At 46.3% G+C, this 20,792-nt stretch overlaps 1 protein-coding gene and 7 non-coding genes across 11 annotated transcripts; 1 reads left to right on the forward strand and 7 right to left on the reverse strand.

Annotated features, from left to right (window-relative positions):
* Window positions 1–754: 754 nt before the first annotated feature.
* Window positions 755–5,359, reverse strand: AURKB (aurora kinase B). Of its 4 annotated transcripts, none has more exons than XM_010996488.3 (9): window positions 5,274–5,359; window positions 4,893–4,964; window positions 3,268–3,370; window positions 3,105–3,159; window positions 2,672–2,863; window positions 2,235–2,373; window positions 1,977–2,125; window positions 1,235–1,409; window positions 755–1,064 (listed from the first exon to the last, which is right to left on the reverse strand). In XM_010996488.3, the coding sequence occupies exons 2-9, from the start codon at window positions 4,938–4,940 to the stop codon at window positions 891–893; spliced, it is 1,035 nt and encodes a 344-aa protein (XP_010994790.1). In that variant the 5' UTR covers window positions 4,941–4,964; window positions 5,274–5,359; the 3' UTR covers window positions 755–890. The 4 variants fall into 4 exon arrangements, with proteins under 4 accessions (XP_010994790.1, XP_031323533.1, XP_010994791.1 ...); XM_031467673.2 differs by lacking the exon at window positions 5,274–5,359 and adding an exon at window positions 5,053–5,263; XM_010996489.3 differs by lacking the exon at window positions 4,893–4,964 and having other exon boundaries at window positions 5,274–5,342.
* Window positions 5,360–14,411: 9,052 nt separating this feature from the next.
* Window positions 14,412–14,483, reverse strand: TRNAW-CCA (transfer RNA tryptophan (anticodon CCA)). Its single transcript has one exon. It is a non-coding gene; the product is annotated as a tRNA-Trp (tRNA).
* A 629-nt stretch (window positions 14,484–15,112) lies between these two features.
* On the forward strand, window positions 15,113–15,184 carry TRNAG-UCC (transfer RNA glycine (anticodon UCC)). The gene has a single exon. It is a non-coding gene; the product is annotated as a tRNA-Gly (tRNA).
* A 593-nt stretch (window positions 15,185–15,777) lies between these two features.
* Window positions 15,778–15,849, reverse strand: TRNAD-GUC (transfer RNA aspartic acid (anticodon GUC)). Its single transcript has one exon. It is a non-coding gene; the product is annotated as a tRNA-Asp (tRNA).
* A 618-nt stretch (window positions 15,850–16,467) lies between these two features.
* TRNAP-CGG (transfer RNA proline (anticodon CGG)) lies at window positions 16,468–16,539 on the reverse strand. Its single transcript has one exon. It is a non-coding gene; the product is annotated as a tRNA-Pro (tRNA).
* A 2,967-nt stretch (window positions 16,540–19,506) lies between these two features.
* On the reverse strand, window positions 19,507–19,580 carry TRNAT-AGU (transfer RNA threonine (anticodon AGU)). The gene has a single exon. It is a non-coding gene; the product is annotated as a tRNA-Thr (tRNA).
* Window positions 19,581–19,874: 294 nt separating this feature from the next.
* TRNAS-AGA (transfer RNA serine (anticodon AGA)) lies at window positions 19,875–19,956 on the reverse strand. The gene has a single exon. It is a non-coding gene; the product is annotated as a tRNA-Ser (tRNA).
* Window positions 19,957–20,384: 428 nt separating this feature from the next.
* On the reverse strand, window positions 20,385–20,458 carry TRNAI-AAU (transfer RNA isoleucine (anticodon AAU)). The gene has a single exon. It is a non-coding gene; the product is annotated as a tRNA-Ile (tRNA).
* Window positions 20,459–20,792: the final 334 nt, after the last annotated feature.

Here is a 20,792-nt window from a genome sequence, read left to right on the forward strand (position 1 = left end):
GAGAATAAATTTCTGTTGTTTTAAACCACCCAGTTTGTGGTGATTTGTTATGGCAGCCCTAGGAACTGAATACTGCATGTGTAACTGAGATAAAATAAAAATAAGAAAAGTTACTGATGTTCTTCACCCATTGCTTAAAAGAGCAAACAACCAACAGAGGCTGAAAATGCAGTAGATGAAAGTCAACACTATTCATGATACCAAAAAACCCAAACTCTTAGCCAACTAGGAAGAGATGAGGCCTTCCTTAACCTGATAAAGGACATTTAACAAAAACCTACGGCATCATACTTAGCAGTGAAACCATAGGTCATGAACAAGACACCATTAGTACTGCTTCTATTCCCTCTTGTGCTAGATCCTCACCAGAGCAGAAAAGCAAACAAAAAAAGACAGCTTCGGGGTACAGCAATGTTCAGTTGCTCCTGGGACAGCAGGACTGAACCAGGAGAGACCAGAGGTCAGAAAATTGAGAGTAAGAAGCAAGAAAAGGCAGGCAGAGATGGCTGGCGTGCAGGCGTGGCAGAGTGAAGTCGGGGTCCCCAGCATCCCCAGGCCTGGGAAAGAAAGGATGTGGGGTTGTGGTGGCTCGGAGCTGACCGGGGAGGGGGGTGTCGGAGCTGAGGGGGGTGGTGCTCCTGGGGCAGTGATGCAGTGCTCATCCCGGCACCGAGCACAGGCATCTCCCCAGCCTCCTCCTCACAGGTGACGGCTTCCTCCAAGGCAGTCTCTACCTGTAAACATCTCCACTCAGTACAAAAAGCTTCAGCTTTTATTAAATAAAGAAGAGGTAGGAGACAGATACGGGAACAGGCCGGTGACCCCTCCTTCTAACTACATGTACACAGACATACAAACACAGACACACCTGAGGACATGACAAGGACAACTCAGGGGGCAGACTGAGGGGCTGAGGGAGGCAGCACCCTCCGAGAGTGGGCCCGGACCCAAGGGTGGGCCGAGACCTGGGCAAGCGGCAGCCGTTCTGAGGGGTTATGCTTGAGAAGCTTGGAGATGAGGTCCTGGGCTCCCGCGGGCATGGAACTGGGGAACTTCAGGTCCACCTGCAGAAGAAAAGAAGGAAGGATCCCACTACTCTCATCCTGGCTGATTTTTCCTTCACTGCCCATTTTACTTGGAGTCATGTGAGCCCCACAACTATTCTTCTCACTCCCCATGCCTGGCTTCTGAGGCAGCATAACCCCCGCCAGACCCCCCCGGGCCAGCCTCCCACCTTGACGATGCGCCGATATGTCTCGTTGTGTGAAGCACTCTCGAAGGGTGGGTTTCCCACGAGCAGCTCATAGCAGAGTACTCCGATGCACCACAGATCCACCTTCTCATTGTGTGTGCGCCCCTCAATCATCTCTGGGGGCAGGTAGTCCAGGGTCCCACACATAGTCTTCCTCCTGGTGGGGGAGGTGAATGAGCAGGGATCCCAGATCCAGACTGTCTCTCCTTTCCCTGCAGCCTGACAGGGAGCCCAGAGACCCCAGGCTGCACCAGGGGCGTGTTCCAACCAGGCTCCAACAGGGCCTCTGGTGTAGGAGCCAGGCGAAGACTCTAAAGCCCCAGGGGTGGGCTTACACACTGCCTCTTCATTTCCACACCATGAGCCGTATCCTAAAATAACCAGCTATGAGAGCAGTGCTCAACCTTAGAATTAAAGGAAAAGTCTCGAATGTCCATCAAGCACGTCCTACTTATATAAATCAGGTTACATCTCTACTACGCGATGTTATGAAGCCATTACAAATAATGTGGAAGGTTTATCACATATAAGACAAGAAGGTTCCAATGTGTCAATTAAGAAATCTGGGTAACAAAACTGAGTCTCCTGTTTTTGTAACGATATTGCTGTATCTATGTATTTGCATGAGGACAAACCCAAATGTCTCTGGGTAACAAGATCTAGAGTGGTTTTATTTTGAATGCCCCAGCCTCGCACCCAGGGCTGGCCTCCTAGCCCACCGTACCTCAAGGAGGGCGCGTGCACAGACCAGCCAAAGTCAGCAATCTTCAGCTCTCCCTGAAGCCCCAAGAGCAGATTCTCTGGCTTTATGTCTCTGTGAATCACCTTCTTCCCGTGGCAGTATATCAGAGCATCTGCCAGCTCCTCCATGATCTGGGAGGGCCAACGACAAGTAATCAGACAAGGACCGACCTCCAGGGCAAGCAGCCATACCCCCAGCCTCCAGCCCCCGCCGGTACCCCAGGTGCCCACCCGCCCCGACCGTGGCTGTTCGCTGCTCATCAAAAGTGCGGCTTTTCTGCAGTTCCTTGTAGAGCTCCCCCCGAGGTGCATACTCCAGAATCAAGTAAATCCTTCGCCGGTCATAGAAATAGTTGTAGAGACGCAAGATGTTGGGATGCCTGGGAGAAGAGACAGAGAGGGCATCAGGCTGCATACTGGCATAAAGACATGAGAAAGATGATAGGTCCCACGGGGCAAACTGAGTCAGGCTTGGGCCAGGCAGGGGACAAGAGGCTGGCAGTGCTAAGCAGGAATTAGAGGCGGATCTCTGCAGTCAAGGCGCTGGTGGGGATTGAGGGCTTATTGGGACTAAGTGGCCACAGCTGCCGAGAAGACAGTCTGGATGTGGTGGGGTTGGAAGAGGAGCTGGGGATAAGGCAGCAGGGGGACTCTGGCTCAGAGGGCGTTGATCCGTACTGTAGATGGGCCTGGATTTCGATCTCCCTGCGAAGCTGGTGCTCCACGCCCTCCTTCTCTATCTGAGACTTGAAGAGGACCTTGAGCGCCACGATGAAACGGCTTTTCTTCTCCCGAGCCAAGTACACATTTCCAAACTTGCCTTTGCCCAGAGGACGCCCAATCTCAAAGTCATCAATTGTGAAGGAACGCCTGGTTAGAGTGAGGAGAGGGCAGCTGAGCACAGGTTCCTTGGTCCTGAGGTGTTTGCCTTCTCCCTGCACCTCAGTCCATCCTGCCCTCAGCCCCGTTTCTCTTCCAGGGGAGTTGAGGATGGATCAGGCTTTCCTGCCTGCATCCCTGCTCCTCCTACCCTTAGCTTCTACCTCCCCCATTTCCTACCTGTTCATTGTCCCATTCCATCTCTTGCCATCCCAAGACTTGGGGTGCTTACATTGAGATGTTGGGGGTCCCACTGCTGTTCTCCATCACCTTCTGGCCAGGGGCACCTAAGGAAAGAACAGGGAAGTTGAGGCTATCCTTAGACATTTTCATCCCTGCACACTCCCCAAACCCTAGATCCTTCAGGTCGATCCCCTCCCCCTTTTCCCAGTTACCTATGGGCTGGGCATTGGAGCGGCTCATGAGGACAAGTGCAGATGGGGTGACAGGTTCCTTCCGGAGGACTCTCTGTGGCAGGGTGTTCAGGCCAGACTGAGCCTGAGAAGGAGCAGGGGGGAACTCTGAGTTGCCTTTATCCCAGTGACCGGGTTGGAATGCGCTGCAAGCAGCATTTCAGGACTTGCTGTAAAGCTTCCCGCCCACCCACCCACCCCTAGCACAAAGAGGAACACTGAGACCACAATTTTGCTACTCAGCCCCAAGACTCTGCTCAGAGCCCCATAATAAAGTGAGTTATTAATAAACAACCTAAGTCGGCCAAGATAAGGAGCAAAGGACTTACACCAACATCTAGTATCTCATCTCTTTGGCCCTGGCCCATAGTCCTGCCCATAACACCAGTCATTCAGCCAGTTCCCCCACCCCAGGGAGCAGTAGAGGCTGGGGTAATGAAAACCCACAATTCAAAGAGTCTTGAGGGAGGGTAGAGCTCAGTGGTAGAGTGCATGCCTAGCATGCATGAGATCCTGGGTTCAATCCCCAGTACCTTCACTAAATAAATACATAAACCTAATTACTTCCCTCTCCAAAAAAAAGAAGAATAAGAGTCTTAGCACAGAGGTGTTCTCATGGTCCCCTAAAAAGTTCAGTCTTGGGGCCTTGAATGTTCAGTAGATCTCAGTATTTACCCCTTTGCAACAACTGGCTTTAGGGATACTGAGGGCTACCCTGATGGCCCTGGACCACATCTGACTTTCAGCTTCTGAGTAATATACATGACATTCTTTTGGGAGTGACCAATGCAGACATGACAACGGTTTCTCTTCTAGCCTCCACTATTGACAGCCTCATTCAGAGCTTCACCAGTGGGGAGCTGGTGGACAAGGGGACAGACGGACCCTCCAGGATACCCAAGCCCCACCAACAGGGAGCAAAGCCCATGCAGGGCTCCTCCTTTTTCCTTTAGCCAAGGAAGGAACCTCAGTGCCCCTACAGACCTGTTCCCAAACAGTGATATCAGTACAAAATTTACAAATAACTAAGTTGAACAAAATAGAGTCCAGAAATATATCCATATGTATGTGGGAATTTAATATATATATTAAAGGTAGCATTTCAAATCAGAGGGTAGACTCTTCAATGAATGGTATTGGGATACCAGGAAAATAAAGCCATTTAGATGCTTACTTCACACCAGTCATTAAAATAAATTCCAAATTCTTAAATTAGACTTGTGTTGGACCTTTTAAACTTAAACTTACCTAAATCCTTCCAGAGTCTATTTCTATTTCTTGCCTAGCCTATTTTTTCAGGACAAGTGTTGGGAATCATGGCTTGAAGGCCAGATCCTGCTTGCTGAGCCCCAGATTTCACTTGTTTGTGACAAGTAGCCTGAACTCTGCAGAGGTCTTCACAAGCTGGTCAAATTCAAGTTGGCAGCACTTGACAACAATGTGGCTGCAAATGACCAAACTGGGTTCCACCAGAAAACTCTTGGGACCCATACGTTGGCGCATAACTGTGAAGAAAATGCTAGGAGGATCGCCCTCTGCAGGACCTCAAATTTGCAATCAGGAACTCGCCATGCTGGTGGGGGGAGGGGAAGTGGGCTAGCCCTTACCGTCTGCCGGCCGTAGGGCCAGGGGTAGGTGTTCTCCTTCTGGGCCATCCTTAGAGGGAAAAGGGGAGGGAACTGGGCAGAGAAAAGAAACAGCTGTGAGAAGCAGAAAAAAGGGAGCGAGAGAGGGAGGGGTCAGACCGATCTAGCCGGAAGCGCTTGCCTGGGGCTGGTGAAACGGAGCAGGTCCAAACGCTGGCCGCCTCTAGGCGCATCCTGGCGCTCGCCTCGCTGCTACCGGCCCCACCCCTTTCTAGGACCCCTTTTCATCCTTGAGCGCCCAGCAGGAGCGCGGAGTGCGCTAAGGCCCGTCCAACGGACCCCCAACCTGCCTGATCACCTGCCTTCTCCCGGCGTAAGGCCCGCGAAAGGAGAACAGCTCACCTGGAACCCGTGGCACGGTCACCCTCCCTGGCCGCTGGGAAACAACTGAACCTGCCTGGCCGCACCTCCGCCGGGGCCCTTTCAAATCTCCCGCCCTGGCCCCATTGGCTGAGCGCACCGCCCATGCCCAATCCTCATTGGCTAGGTGTCCCATGACGTAGCCCGCGGGGCCCAATGGAAGAGGCGGAATGCGAGCCGCGGTGCGCTTGGGTTCCGGCTTAGGAAAGTTACCCTCATTCCCCCAAAATTCGCCTTAAAATTTTTTTTAAAATACTCAGTATGTCTGGAATTTATCCTTGTATGTGAACTAAGGTCTAACTTTGTTTTCTACCAGATGGAGAGCCATTTATGCCAGCATCATTTGTTAAACTACACCATTCCCAACGGAATTTAAATGCTCCCCTTGATGTATTAGTCACCATAGATACTTGGATCTATTTTTGGTTTTTCTTTCGTTTGTTTGTTTTTTTAATTTTATTATTTATTTAATTACTTACTTATTTATTTTTATTTTTTACTTGAATCTATTTTTGAGTTCTCTATTCTGTTATATTGTTCGTCCGTTTGCATGTGTATTCTTGTGTCATTACTATTTTGTTCTATAAAGTGTTTCACTCACAATCAGAGTAGGAATTTTCCACCAGAGGACCTTTCTCTGCGGGCTCGCTGACCAAGATCGGATTGTTTGGACCTACTTTCACTTTTTTCCTTGCCACACTTTTTTGCTCTTTCCGAAGCCAAATTTCATTGTTGGGTTAAATAAATACATTTGGGGACCTTCTATGAAATAACTAGTGCAGCCTGGCCAGCACCCTTCCTCTTTCTTCTAATAATAACACCCTAACTTGGCTTTAGGGAACCACCAGTCTCCCCATTCTGTGTTGTCGGTATCTGTTGCTGCCAACCCCAAATCCCTAATTGGATGGAGACCTGTTGTATTGGACATTGTGGTTATCTAGGCAGCATCCATACTCCCAGCGATTCCCACTTCCTGAAAGCAACTAGAGTTTTGTGGGTCTGAGAGGGAAGCTGACCCCATCCCAGGCTCAGGAGTGGACCCTGACTGATTGACACCAGTCAACACCTTTTATTCTGGGATCATGGTCACTGGTTCAGGGATAAGCATGTAACCTAAGTGGGCCAGTTACTAGGAATTTTAGGATTCTTGCTCAGAATGCTGGACAGAAACTGCTTTTCTCTTCTAGAACTGGACAAAGAAGCAAACAGCCTGCATTGTTGTTGGTGGTGGTGCTTCTGAAGGGGACACCCTGAGAATGAAGCTGATACTGCAGATGGCGAAAGAGAGGTCTGGAAAGAACCCAGGAACTTGATGACAATGTTGAGCCTCCAGATGCCTATTTCAGCCAATTCCTTACAGGAGCCAATAGGTCTCCTTCCCTAATGCATAGTCAAGAGTTATGTTAATTGCTGTCAAAAGCATACTAACTGACACACATCCACAGCCCTACAAGGTTCTTAGTTATTTACCTTAAATGATGCAAAACTACTGATAGTCAATCATTTTAACCTACCAAAAATATCAACTTCATATGATTCAACCAAATGTAAATGAAATAAGTCTTAATGGATTTCTAGATCAGTTTACAATGCTTTTGCCTCTAAGTAACAGAAAACTCATTTAACAATGGCATAAAAAATTGACACCTGTTTCCTCTTACATAACAAGAAATCAGAAAGTAGTAGTTGGCTCAGGACCTGAACAATTTCAGAGGTCTGGCTTAGCCTCTCTGTGATTCTCTTAACATTTCTCTTATGACTGCAAGACGGCTGCCAATTGTCTCTGTCTCTTTTATCAGGAAAAGTAGAAGCCTTTCAAAAAGTTCCCAATTTTTCCTTGGCTAGAACTGTGTGTGTCACATGACTACTGCAAAAGAGTCTGGCCAAGTGAGTATCACTTCCAGCCGCTACAGTTATAGCAGCAAGGGGTTGTGGTGGTAGAAATAGGTGTGTGCTACAGTTGCTTACAATTTCATGCTGGGGAGCCCATGATTAGTTTAAAAAGTCAGAGATCTGTGCATCATGAAGTATCTTCAGAGATTTGATAATCATGGCCACCCTGCTGCCATCTACGAAAAAACATTTTGCTTTTGGAGGTACACTTTTTTTTTTTTTTTTTTTGCATGACCTGCACTGGCTGTTTTGGGGTTGGGGGTAGGGGGAGGTAATTAGGGTTATTTATTTTTTAAGTAGAGGTACTGGGGATTGAACACAGGACCTCATGCATGCTGTGCTCACACTCTGCCACTGAGCTGTACCCCCACCCCCCTTACACTGTTTTCACTTAGGGTCAGCCCAGCCCCACCTCCCAAGATCAGGGAGCCCATTTCAATGTCAGTGCCTTTATCAAAATATTTAGCATAGAGTGACTAGCCAATGAAGAGCTTTATAAAAATCCTATCACTTGCAGTATATTTTATTCCTCATAACCTAGTGAAGGAAGACAGAAAATTCTGGAAACTCTTAGGGGATGTAGTGCACAGGAGGGCTATGCCTGATAGCTCACATACGGTATTTCTGTCTCCTGGAGTCTTTAAATTCTTACTTGCTCATTATGTCAGAAGACAGTTGTCCTTTCAGGAATATTTGATGGGCCAGCATAAAACCAAGATTTGCATTATTCATAAAACAAAGCTAAACAAAACCTATCTGTTCTAGCAACTAGGCAACTATCAGCTGCCTGCTAAAGTTAGTGAACAAAATCTCTGTTATTTACCCCAATGCTTCTCAAACGATCTGTAGGGAACAACCCATCTCAGTTATTTTCCATCTATCCCAGATTGATAATTTACAAAAATGCAGTAGAAATTAATTCCTTGAAAAATGAAATCTAAAAAATATAAAAATTACAAGCTGACTTTTTTTTGTTACAATCAATATTTATAAAAGTAATTTGACAAATGCTGTAAGAGTTTTTAAATACTTCACTCTCAACTTCTACACATATCCCAGACCTGAAAGAAACCATTCATGAAGTGGCACCAGTTCTGTGGACCACACTGAGTACCAGCAATCCACCCCCACAGCAACAAAAACAGTCACACCCAAAACTGTGTTCTGTTCTCTCAACGTCCACTGACCTGCAGGGATTTCCCAGGTTTATAGTGAGGCAGGGGAACAGTTTCCTCTGAGGGTGACTCTTTTCTTCTTTCCACTTGCTTTGCTTTTTGCCTCCTAGTTCATGTTGTGATTCTGGCTACTGGCCAAGGAACTTTGAGAGGGCTCTTTGAGGGGCAATGGTCACTATTCTATTCCCAGAGCTGAATTTTCATGTGACTGGGAAGGATTGGGATGTATCATGTTCCAAGGTCAGGCAGGGTGGCTGGGATGCTGTGATGGTTGTGAGGCACATATGTCAGTCCTTTTACTTCTGATAATGGAATATCCCCCAAAAGAAATGTCAAGGCATGGATTCTCATCATCAGCCAATAAACCCCTTCCAGGAATGAGGAGTAGCAGGCTCAGAAGGGACTTGTTAGAGGAGCCTAGCCAGTACACCCCATGTCTCCCCACTCACTTGTCCTCCTTAAGGTAAATCTGAGGCAGTGCTGCTGAGCTAAGTAGGTGCGTCAAGACCTGGCTGCCTACCTCCATCCAGATGCCCCTTGAGCATCCCCAGGTCAAACATCATCACTGGGGTTTGCTCTTGGCTATTAGAGCCCAAGTGTTTGTCTTTGGTATACACAACAGTCCCTGCCACTGTGACTGAGGCCTGAGGCCCTGTCCAGGTCCCTGTATGCATCCTCACAAATTGGATCAGCAGAAACAGGGCCCCCCACACGTGACTGGACAACAAGCTCCTACACTGCACTTCTGACACATGGTAAAATATTTTACTGAAGTATACGTACAGAAAATGTACAGCTGGATAAATATTCACAAACTGAATCCCCTGGGTAACCAGCACTGAGATCAAGAAACAGACCACTTCTGGCACCCCAGGAGGACCCCCCAACCTTCTTTTCAAGTCACCCCTTTCCCTAGTGTCCCCACTATCCCAACTTCTAACTTATACAGCAGTTCTGCCTGTTTTGAACTTTATGCAAATGGCACATTACGATATATATTCTTTGATGTCTGACTTTTCTTATTTAACATTATGTTTGTGAGACTTACCCATTCTGTGGCTGTATGGATTTTTAAACATACATGAACATGATAACATTTACATGGGTTAGTTAAAAGTCAGTCTGTCAAGGTGGAGTGGGGAAATACAACTTTTTTTTTTTTAAAGTAAGTCTCTCTACCAACCCAAATTGCCTCGTCTTCTACTCCCATCACCAGAAGCGACCACTGGCTGGTTCTCATGTACCATTTCAGCACTTGTGTAACTATTATTCAGTTATTCAAATGTTAACATGTTTTGCTATACTTGCTTCTGATTTTTTTAATGAAATAAAAGACACACAGGTGAAGCCTCAGTATAACAATTTAAGAATTAGTCTATATATACACTTTCTCTATCATTTCCCCTATTGCCTTTTTTCTGACGCTCCTTTTAGATGTATAGCAGGGCTTCTAATTTAATCCTCCACAGCTTTTGGCTTGCATTTTCATATTTTTCAAATTTCTCTGTTCTCTGTTTTGAGTGAAGTCTTGAATTCTATTTTTGAAATAGCGAGTTTGCTCTCAGAGTGTGCCCAGCTAATGTAAGATAGACTTATATTATTACATCTATCACTCATATGTAAGATTTCCAATTGGTCATTTGTCAATCCATACGATTTTATTTAATTTCCACTTTTGTTTCATGATTTGATTTTTTTTAAGTGAAAGTACTCCTTCACTCATCTTTTTACATATCCTAATCACACCTACTTTAAGTTCTTTGTCAGATGGCTCCATAAACTTCCTTTCATCTAGAGTGAGCCCTTGTCCCCATGATTGTGCTCTAATCATGACATTTCTTCATATGTTTTGGGATTTGGGTTTGTAACGTCAGCTTGGGTGAGAGATCTTTTTGTTCTTATTTTGTTTTCTCTCTCTTGCTTTGTGTTCACCCCTCCCTGACCTACAGTTAGACCATAGCTGTTACCTTGCCTCCTTGCACCCAGTTAAGAATCAGGTCTCACCACGGTCTTTCGGAGTTCCCGCCCCGCTACAATATTGGGAGTATCTCAAAGGAAGTCACTGAGGGCAAGTGGGTTCTGTTTCTGGCCTTGAGGCTACATCTGAGTCCTTCTGCCTTTTTGGGTCTGGAGCTCCAGGCAGGGAGCTGGCAGATTTTACAGTTCCTTTTTTTTTTTTTTGATACAGGGATGTCACTGCAGCTCTGGCTCCAGCTCCCTGTGCCTAATCAGTCCCTGTTTCCCAGTAGGACCTTAACACCCCACTATTGTTGCCCGCTTGCAGCCCTGAACCCTGCACAGACCCGTTCCTGGCTTTGCATTTGTAGTACTGAATGATTTGTTTCTAAGCCTGGTTGATGGCCCTTTCATTCACTATTTTTAAACTTTATATGTCAGTGCTATGTATTTGAAGCAAAAAGGGCCAGAGCGGGAACTTACTATGCTGTCTCTATCGCAAATCCAGACCTTTTCTACTAAGCATGCTTCAGTGTTAGGGAGTGGTGGGTGGGGAGTGCGGCAAAGGGCGAGGACATGGCTGAATGTGCCAGGCAACACTCAGTTCTACTTGATTTTTACTCTGTAAAAGTGAAGCCTAAATAGGGACAAACTTCCCATTTTTAAACAGCAGCGAGAAAATCTAGATACACGTGTGAAATTTGCTGAGTTGTGAATGTTGTCAAATAAATCACCAAACAAGTGTGTGTGCTGGATTTGGTCTGTGGACTAGCAATATTCCATCCTTAACATGCCCAGAGCTCTCTGGACCAGAAACCATACTTTAGAGCCATTCTTTCCTCTCCAGGGCCACCAACCTTGCCTAGTCAATCATTGGGTGGCCTTTTAGGAAGCTCCGTGTAGCGGGATGTAGGAAAAAGGCCATGGGCTTGGGGGTTACAGGTTTGCCTCTGGGCCTGCCACTTGCCATCTGTGTTGCTTGGAAATACCCTTCCGCATGTCAGCTCGAAGACAGACGGGCATCCTTACACTGCTTTGTGGGGGTGCTGTCGGAATAAATGAAATAAGGTCGCTAAAGCCCTCAGCGCGGTGCCTGGCTCACAGTGACCTCTTAATGTTAACTATTATTATGATTAATAAGTCACCTAGCCTCAGTGCATGAGAGTAAGATTTCCTTTGTGAACTAATGTCCGCTAATAAACCTAGAGGAAAGAATTTTAAAAACGACCGTTTTGTATCTCCTTAAGGTGCCCTGGTTCGGATGGGCACCAGGAGGGCCCACTGCCAACCTCACCCGCCTTTCCCCTTAGGCTGCCAGAGCTCTTGGACTGTCACTTTGCCAAGTCCTCAGCAGTTCTTGAATCAAAAACACTTGGCTTCTGCAGCAAAGGCTGGTTGATTGTCTGCCTCCATCTTGGCATACGTGACACAGTGACCACTTTGGCAGAAGGCAGACAGGCTGGAGTGAGTACAGGTGAGCGCGAGGAATAAATTTCAGCCTGGGTGTGTGTCTGCTTTGTGCATGGTGGCAAGACGGCCCAAATTCCTCTCCTGCCACCTAAGCCTACCACACTAACAAAGGCACTGTTAGTTACAGAAAGAGATGTCAAGGAAGAAATTCCCCACTGGGAGAGACAAGGCTTGTGGAGTGGAAGGCTTGGATTTCTTTTTCTTCCTTCCTTCCTTCCTTTCTTTCTCTCTCTCTTTCTTTCTTTTTCAGTATACTAGAAGCAGCAAAAATGCACATGGCTCTGGGCTTCTAGTGACTGCAGGGAAGTTTGGAGAATATTTGTATTTAACAAAGATTAAATACAAAAATTTGTATTTGATACCGTTGTGTTCTATTTCATGGAGATGTGGATGAAGAACATCGCCTGCCATATCAGTAAACAAAGGATGTTGAGGCCATCAAGCTATCGGCCACTGCAGCTGCCCCCACTATTCACCCTGAGGGGAACCAGGATGGAAAAGGCCAGGATACTGGCCCTAGAGGGTTAACACGCGTGTCAAAGGAATGATTTCACTGAGCCCAGACTCTTACATCTTCCTATACATAGAAAAATTCATTAACTTTAGATATCTCTCTCTTTTTTTAATAAGCAGTAATCTTTTGATGTTCCAGCTACCTGATTTTTGTTGCAAAACTCCTGTTCATCCTGGCTCTTCCCTTACCTCTTCAGAGCTGAGAGTACCGAATTAGAGAATATATTTGCAAAAGATAAGACTAACAAAGGCTTAATTTCCAGAATATATAAACAGCTTATACAACTTAATAATAATTAAAAAAAAGACCCAATCCAAAAATGGGCAGAAGATCTAAACAAGCAATTCTCCAATGAAGACGTACAAATCGCCAATAGACACGTGAAAAAATGCTCAATATCGCTAATTATCAGAGAAATGCACATCAAAACTACAATGAAGTACCACCTCACACCTGTCAGAATGGCCATCATTAAAAAGTCCACGAACGATAAACGCTGGAGAGGGTGTGGAGAAAAGGGAACCCTCCTACACCGCTGGTGAGAATGTAGTTTGGTGCAGCTGTTATGGAAAACAGTACGGAGAGTCCTCAAAAAACTAAAAATAGACTTACCATATGTTCCAGCAATCCCACTCCTGGGCATATATCCAGAGGGAACCTTAATTCAAAAAGATACAAGTTCATTCTAAGTGAAGTAAGCCAGAAATAGAAAGAAAAATGCCATATGATATCACATACACGGGGAATCATAAAAAAAAAAAAAAAAAGACAAACGAACTTATTTACAAAACAGAAACAGACTCATAGACATGGAAAACAAACTTACAGTTACGGGGGGGAAGTGGCTGGGAAGGGATAAATTGGAAGTTCGAGATTTGCAGATAAGAACTAATATGTATAAAATAGATAAACAAGTTCATACTGTATAGCATAGGGAACTATATTCAATATCTTGTAGGAACTTACGGTGAAAAAGAATATGAAAACAAATATATGTAGTTCTCATATGACTGAAGCATTGTGCTGTACACCAGAAATTGACACAACCTTGTAAACTGACTATACTTCAATTAAATATATATATACTATATGTATATAAAACCCAAAAACAAACAAAAAAAGAACTATCCAAGAGGCTGCCTCCCCGGCTTAAGTCCTCAGAACATATGCTGAATAAAACATAATTCTCAACTTCTAGGTTGTGCATTTTTTGTTCAGTCAAGAGAGATGATTAAAACCATAAAAACTTTTTTGGACTGAAATTCTGAATATAAAAATACAATAATGGAAACATAATTGGTTTTTTTAAAAGAGAGAGAAAACAAAATAATAAAAAAAAGATCAAGTTGGAAAAGCAACAGCCTTTTGGACAGCAGTACAGTTAACTGTACAGCTAAGCAGAGCCTTGAACCCCAGAACTGGACTTTTTAGAATCTATGTCATAGACCATACTCAGTGGAGGCAAAAATAAATAAATAAATACACACGTGCAATCTTACTTATGGTGACATTTTAAATAATAAGAAAAAATGTACAGATAACCAGACAACCAATATGTCTAACTGTAGAAGAACTGTAACAGCGTTATTCTCAAATTCAGATGGTCATTAAAATTATAATTATAAAGACTGTAGAATCATATTTCCTATTACAATTATAAGTGAAAATAATGGAGTACAAGATTATGGACACCACTGGCAAGTAGAAGTTAAATAGCCAAAAATTAAAACAGTGGAGAAGGATTATAATTTACCAGTATTACTTTAAAATTACTCATTATTGCTGCAATTTTTCCAATAAAGAACATTTATTGCTCCAAAATACATTTTCTGAACAAGAGCTGGTGATTGTTTACGAACAATTTCTGTGTCAGGATACCTAAAATATCTGTGAGATTAAAGATATTACAATTTTAATTGATTGGTTTGACGGAAACAGTTAAGGTGAAAATAAAAGTTTCAAAATTTTTATTTTGGGAGAAAAGTAAGATACTTTAGGGAAAAAAAATCACAGAAACACTCAGGTTTGTATTTTTTTTAATAATACGAAGTTCTTTTTTCTGTTTCCCCAAAAAATCACTCTGCACAACTGTCCAAAAGGAGTAACGGTACTTGACCCCGACGTGATTTGAACACGCAACCTTCTGATCTGGAGTCAGACGCGCTACCGTTGCGCCACGAGGCCTTCCCGAAGCCGCGGTTTGACGGATCCCGTGAACAGATACATCATCAGCAATAAGGGGTGGAGTTTTGTTCTCAGGCCCCGCCCCTAGGGTTTTTGTCACAGAGATTCTTTGAGTCGCCAGGGGCAAGACCCGCGCTCACTGAGGAATTAACCATCCTCCTCTGGACAAACTGTGTTTAGGCTCACTTGGTTTGGAGCCCAATTCTTGGACCTCGGGACACTTTGAGCCCACTCAACAGAAATGATTTCACATTTGGGGGATTTATTTGTGGAGTTAATAAAGCTATCACAGTGTCGATGCACATCTGCAGCCGTAGATAAATCTTTAGATTTAATTTCGGTCTTCCAGTGACTCAGAAAACCCCTTTATTTAGCTTCTCTGACCTTGGTTTCTTTATCTGTAGACAGTGTATAATCACAGCCTCTCGCAGGGTGACTGGAGCGCACTGGCGGTGCCGGGAGCCAAGCGCCGTTCACATGTGCGTGCCTCGAAAACCGAAGTCTTTATTTTGGCGTCGCTTGTATCTGTCCTTCGCCTGGGCTCTGGTGCAGTTCCAGAGTCACGTCACTCAAGCCACGGTCTTGTTGTCCTACTTCTTAGATAACTACGGAAAACAGCTTCTCACGAGGCGTTGGTGGTATAGTGGTGAGCATAGCTGCCTTCCAAGCAGTTGACCCGGGTTCGATTCCCGGCCAACGCAAGCTTTAACCTTTTTCTCAGGCGTTTACCTACCCTAGCCGCATTATCCTTTAAACACGAGTAAGGGACCGCTTTTCTGGGACCCCCACTCACGCTCCTCTCAGCGCTCGGGTATCGCCATGCCAATACACACACGGACGAATATACACACACGGACGTGGATTTGCTCAATCTCAAGCTGGCATTGGAAACGCGCATTTATGTCAGGGAAAGAGCACCGTGCAGGAGGTTGTCTGGAGGAGGGATTACGCGGGTGACAGTTTTATGTTTGCCCACCTGTGTTTTTTAAATGATCATCAATGAAATCATCTAATAAGCATACAGAAAGTTGAGAATAACTGCTAAACATCCTTTTGAGTAGAGAGAAAAATGGCTAATTTAGCCACATTTAAAATTCAAGTTATCTGAAATAAAACATAAATTTGAAATTTAGAATGTGAGTTTGAGAGTCAGGATACACTATTCCTCTCCTTCCACCTTTTTCTTCCACTCTTCTTTTTATCTGCATCCTAGGGCTCAGGACAGGTACTTCCTAAGTAGGTAGGTTTTAATGGATGTAAAATGTGGGGAGAAAAGAAACAAAACACCGTATCTCTCCCCGTCGGGGAATCGAACCCCGGTCTCCCGCGTGACAGGCGGGGATACTTACCACTATACTAACGAGGAATGAGCTGATGAAACGTTTCTCCAAATCCCTGATCTGATATCTTTACCAAGCTCAGCTTGCTAATGGCGAGGTTGCTGGGTATTCGGTCCTTCTGTCCACTACGAAATGCTGACCGAAACCCATGCACCTTCTAGATCACAACCGAGCGCGAGTCCCCAGAAAGGCAAAAACCAGCAGGAGTGACCGAAAGACAGGCGACCTCCAAGGCTGCAAAGACCTGAGTTCTGACAGTCCCTGGGCTCTCCCAGAGACACCCCTGAATAGGTCCCAACCCATTTCACTATCTGTTATCCAGTGCTGTCGACTGACGGCTATCAATCAAACCAAAACCAGGCTCTGGCTGTCGAAGAGCGGTACCAAACTGGAAGGAGGGGAGAAGAAAGCCGGTGTCTCGCCCAACTCCGGAGATGCCTGCGCTCTTCTTGGCACGACGAGAAAGAAAACACGCTGTGAGCCTCTTCCTGCCACCAGGTGTCCACTCCGAACAAAAGAGCTCCTAGCAAGCGCTCTTGAAAGGGCGCAGTTCACTCTGATCAACTTCCAGCGCAGCCTCCTCAGTGCCTTTCCGCGTAACCAGCGGCTTGGGGCCTCTCTGATTTCCGCAAAACAGAAAGGCCGGGCTCGTCCGGGATTTGAACCCGGGACCTCTCGCACCCGAAGCGAGAATCATACCCCTAGACCAACGAGCCGACGTGTAGGAGCGACCATGGACGCCTTTAGAGGTCGTTACAGGCTTTGTGAAGTCCTAGGGCCATGATTCATGATGGCCTGGTCTTGGCGTGCACTCAGGGACCACCTGCCCCGACGCGAACTACTCCAGAGCAAGAATCTATATCCGCTCGCGAGTCGCGAGCTTCGACTCCTCCCAGGAAGTAACGTCTGGGAAGTGGAAAGGAGTGGTTTCGGCCTCTCCCCACAAGCAGCCCTCCAGGACTGCCTGAAGCACCCGTGTTCCCTCTCCCTAAGGTCACTGTCTTGGGGCCATTCCGTAATCTGGGGTCTGGACTCTTCCTGGCTCAGCCAGCGGCCCTCAAACCCGGTCCCTGGCGCAGAGCTTTGAAGACACGCGATGCAGTTGCCTGGTTGGGGACAATTAACGAGTCCTGAAATCTGTGAACACCAGCCCCTCTTCCTGTCCTTGCATCTGTTCATCCTTTTGGAGAGACCGGCACTTCGATAGTCCACGGTCTCCCCAGACCGCGTGGTAGTGCCCCGGCGAGGGAATAATTCCTGGGGCCAAGAAGACCCATGGAGGACGTGTCATTGAAATGAGTGGCTGGCGAGGTGGGGCGGGGGATCGGCTTTCCAAACTGCGTGAGCTTCTAAGCTTTTAATACATTCGCCATGCTCCCACCTGGAAGCTGCCAAGAGTGCTGGCAGGACCTAGTGGGGTCAGCTGCCAGCCACCGTATTCTGTCTTCCCTCAGCTCGGTTCCTGCTCTGGAATCTTCCCTGTGGGGTTCTGTTCTGCCCCTGCACTCCACCTCCTGGTAGCATTTCTGGGCTGAACCATCTTGTTCCACAGCCCAGTCCTGTGATTTGTGGGGCCAGTCCCTTCTTAATTCCCTACCCGCAGATACTTTGGTGAAGGGGGCTTCAATGAAGGGTCCGGCGCTTTGCTTTTTCTTTCCCAGGTGTCCCTAGTCAGACAGCAGGGGAGGGCAGCAGAGAACACCCTATCCTTTCCTGTCAGAGCCTCTAGACTTTCAGGTAGGTGAAAAGTGCTCAGGTCGGTTTTCTGACATCTCCCTCCCTCTACCCTTTTCCATTTCCTGTCTCCAGCCAGCTTTCCCTTAAGTTTCTAGCTACCTCTCTCTTATCTGGTCTCATGCACTTCATCTGCACAGAGGTGGAAGCCTAAATCCCTTATAAAACATGATGAAAGCTGTGGTCCCTTTTTCTAGGAAAATCCATGCAATATCTATGGACCCCACTTTTAGAATCCAAGAACTAAGGTGTAAACAACTAATGTTGTTTCAACTTTGGTGCTAGTATTTTACATTTTAACAGGAGTCAAAGCTTTAGAGGGAAAATTGAGTTCTAAGGTATAACTTTGGGCAGTCACAGTTGTTTGAAAGGGATTGTGTGGGAAAGGGTGAAAAGATATTCTTGGTGAATTTGAGAAGGTAGTAACTCCTCCCCCTCAGCATTTCCCTAAAATGGAACCCTGGCAACATCCTGAATTTCTTCTCCCTCTTCTTTGGACTTCATAACCTGTCACATACTGAGTCCTATTGTGTTTTTTATACTAAACGTGTCTGTAATTCATCCATTCCTTTCCATCTCTCCTACAGCCGCCCTGGTGCAAGCCTTTGACATTTCTATAACCAACATCTTTTTCTGAAGTTCCCACTCACCCCCACCCCATACTCTCTATATAGCATTTATGTATCTAGCATATTACATAATTTAATTTAAAAACATTTTTGTTGTGTTTATTGTTCGCTCCCGTGTTCCCAGGGCCTAGAACAACAGTTGTTATAGAGTACGTAGTTGTTTAACAGAACATACAGCAAATTTCCACATGATCTTTAAAGTTTAGCTCACCTCCTCCAGAAAGCCTCCCCTGATCATTCTCCACTCTCAGGCCCAATGAGATACCACTTCTCCATGTTCTCACAGCACCCTGTCCCTGCCCTTGGTGCACTGTGTTGTGACTGTGTCTGCCTTTCTATGAGTCCTTTGAGAAAAGGGTTTGTGCCTTATTCATTTGGTTATGTACAGCGTGCAGGCCAGTGCTTGGCACAAATCTGGTCTAGGTGGTGCTGCGTCACTTACTGACCTGTCACTTTGATTTAGCAGTTCCTTTAAGCAAACACTTGTGCTCAGACATCTTGCAGTGGTTCCTGGGCCAAAGGATGGTGTCTAGACCTTTCTGCCTATCTTCCAAGGAAGTTTAGGCCCCGCCAACGGCCCACGGATCCTGCTTCTTGCCTGCTTCTCTGCAGCATTTACTTCTACTCTCACCAGCCTGGATTCAGAAATGTACCCTGCCCTGCCACACCAGGCTTTCAGTAGACCCCACCCACATTGTGCTCACTTCTACTCTCATCCTGTCCACAGGGTCCCAGCTCTTCTGCACCCTCTTGCAGGAAACCAGATGTCGCCATGCCAGGCATATCTCCTGCTAATTCTTAACCCTGACTGCCAGCTTGTGAAGACAAATGAAGATAACTATATGTGAAGGGCCTGGCACGGAAACTGCACATAGAATACACACCCCGTCCCCTCAATTTTTTAAAAATTGGAATAATTATTTAATATATATATACATATATAATTCTGAGGCCCCAAACCAAAAGAACTATAATGAAAAACCAAACAAAACAAATTGACTCAGGTTCTAAGGGACGTCCTGGAGTGGGGGAAGATGCCAAGTCGTTGGGACTGCCAGGGCTAGCCCACCAGCACCAGTAGAGTGTGGCATCAGCTGAGTAAAGCAAGGTGCAGGCCTGCTCAGGGTTCCCACCCAGGTCGCGGCACGAGCTTTGGAGCAGTCTCATGGAACTGGGAGCTCATCTCAGCAGGAAACCTCGGTGCTCTGAGCACAGAACTGGAACCCTTGCATCCTCCAGTATAAAAGGTATTGATGAGTTCATTAGTATATAGAGATTCAACAACAAAACGAAAAGACATTCTCTCCCTAAGTTGAACTAAGGCACCGCTGGGATTCGAACCCAGGATCTCCTGTTTACTAGACAGGCGCTTTAACCAACTAAGCCACGGCGCCAAAGCCGTGAGACGTCTTTCTGGAGGGGTGGTACACGACTACACCTCCAGGAACCTGGTCACAACTTCAATTTTTCTGAAAGTAATTTTGACAAATCTCTGAGTTTGGCGTCAAACATCCACCTGTGAGCTCTCCCCAGTATTGAAATAAGTAAATCAAACACCTTAACCCTACCCAGATGAGCACGCTTGGGACTCTGATTCCGAGCCGGGGGGGGCCAACCGGATCAATCAGCCTCACTCTCTGATTTTGGAGGGAAGGGATGTGAATGCAAGATGGAGAAGAAAAAGCTTTCGTAGTCGGCAGGATTCGAACCTGCGCGGGGAGACCCCAATGGATTTCTAGTCCATCGCCTTAACCACTCGGCCACGACTACACAACCGCGGTAAGACATTTTGTCCCGAGCCTTTCATAGTTCTCCATGCCTCGAAAACACTTCCCTCTTAAGATTCCGTATTTGGGGCTTTGAGCTAGGCAAGGACAGCAAAGGACAGACTTGTAACCCACGTCCCGCTTGTGGCGCCGCCCTACACACGCTCCACTTTACTGGGATCCTCTTCCCCCCATTCTCCCACCCACCTCCAACAACGCGCTCCCACGGAAGGGTTGACGCGGCAGCCGCCGGGGAACTCTCCCGCAGCCCAAGCCCCTGGAATGCCCTTCCAAACCTTGGTGTGAAGGAGTGAAGTTTTAAAAAGTGAATCCGTCAACGTTTGCGATTGGAAAGTTAACTGGCTGTGGCAGAAAACTTCCATGTACAGCGGGTATGGAGGTGGGGTAAGGGAAAAACAAAACAAGACTTCTTGGCCCGTACGGGGATCGAACCCGCGACCTTGGCGTTATTAGCACCACGCTCTAACCAACTGAGCTAACCGGCCAGCTGTCAAATTCTGGTCCTTCGAGTCTTCACATGTGTATGTATCACTATACTAAAGCCAAGACTTCCCAAGAAGTAATGGCAAACCACCACCAAATGCACAAGCATCCCCAAGTCATTGACCCTGCAACCTCTAATTCTGTAGCTTCTGGCTAGGAACTCCTGCCAGTCTCATACTGTTGATTAAGGATCTGCCTTAGGTTTGACCCAGGGGAAACCTACAGCACTGACTGCTTGACTGGGGTTTCACAGCAAAGGTTCCTCACATATCCCTCCTGGTGCTTGGTGCTCCCCTCTCCCCATAACCACCTTGTACTTTCCAATAACTCCAGGCC

This window comes from Camelus dromedarius, chromosome 16 (assembly GCF_036321535.1).
Source record: "Camelus dromedarius isolate mCamDro1 chromosome 16, mCamDro1.pat, whole genome shotgun sequence".
NCBI classification, from domain to species: domain Eukaryota; kingdom Metazoa; phylum Chordata; class Mammalia; order Artiodactyla; family Camelidae; genus Camelus; species Camelus dromedarius.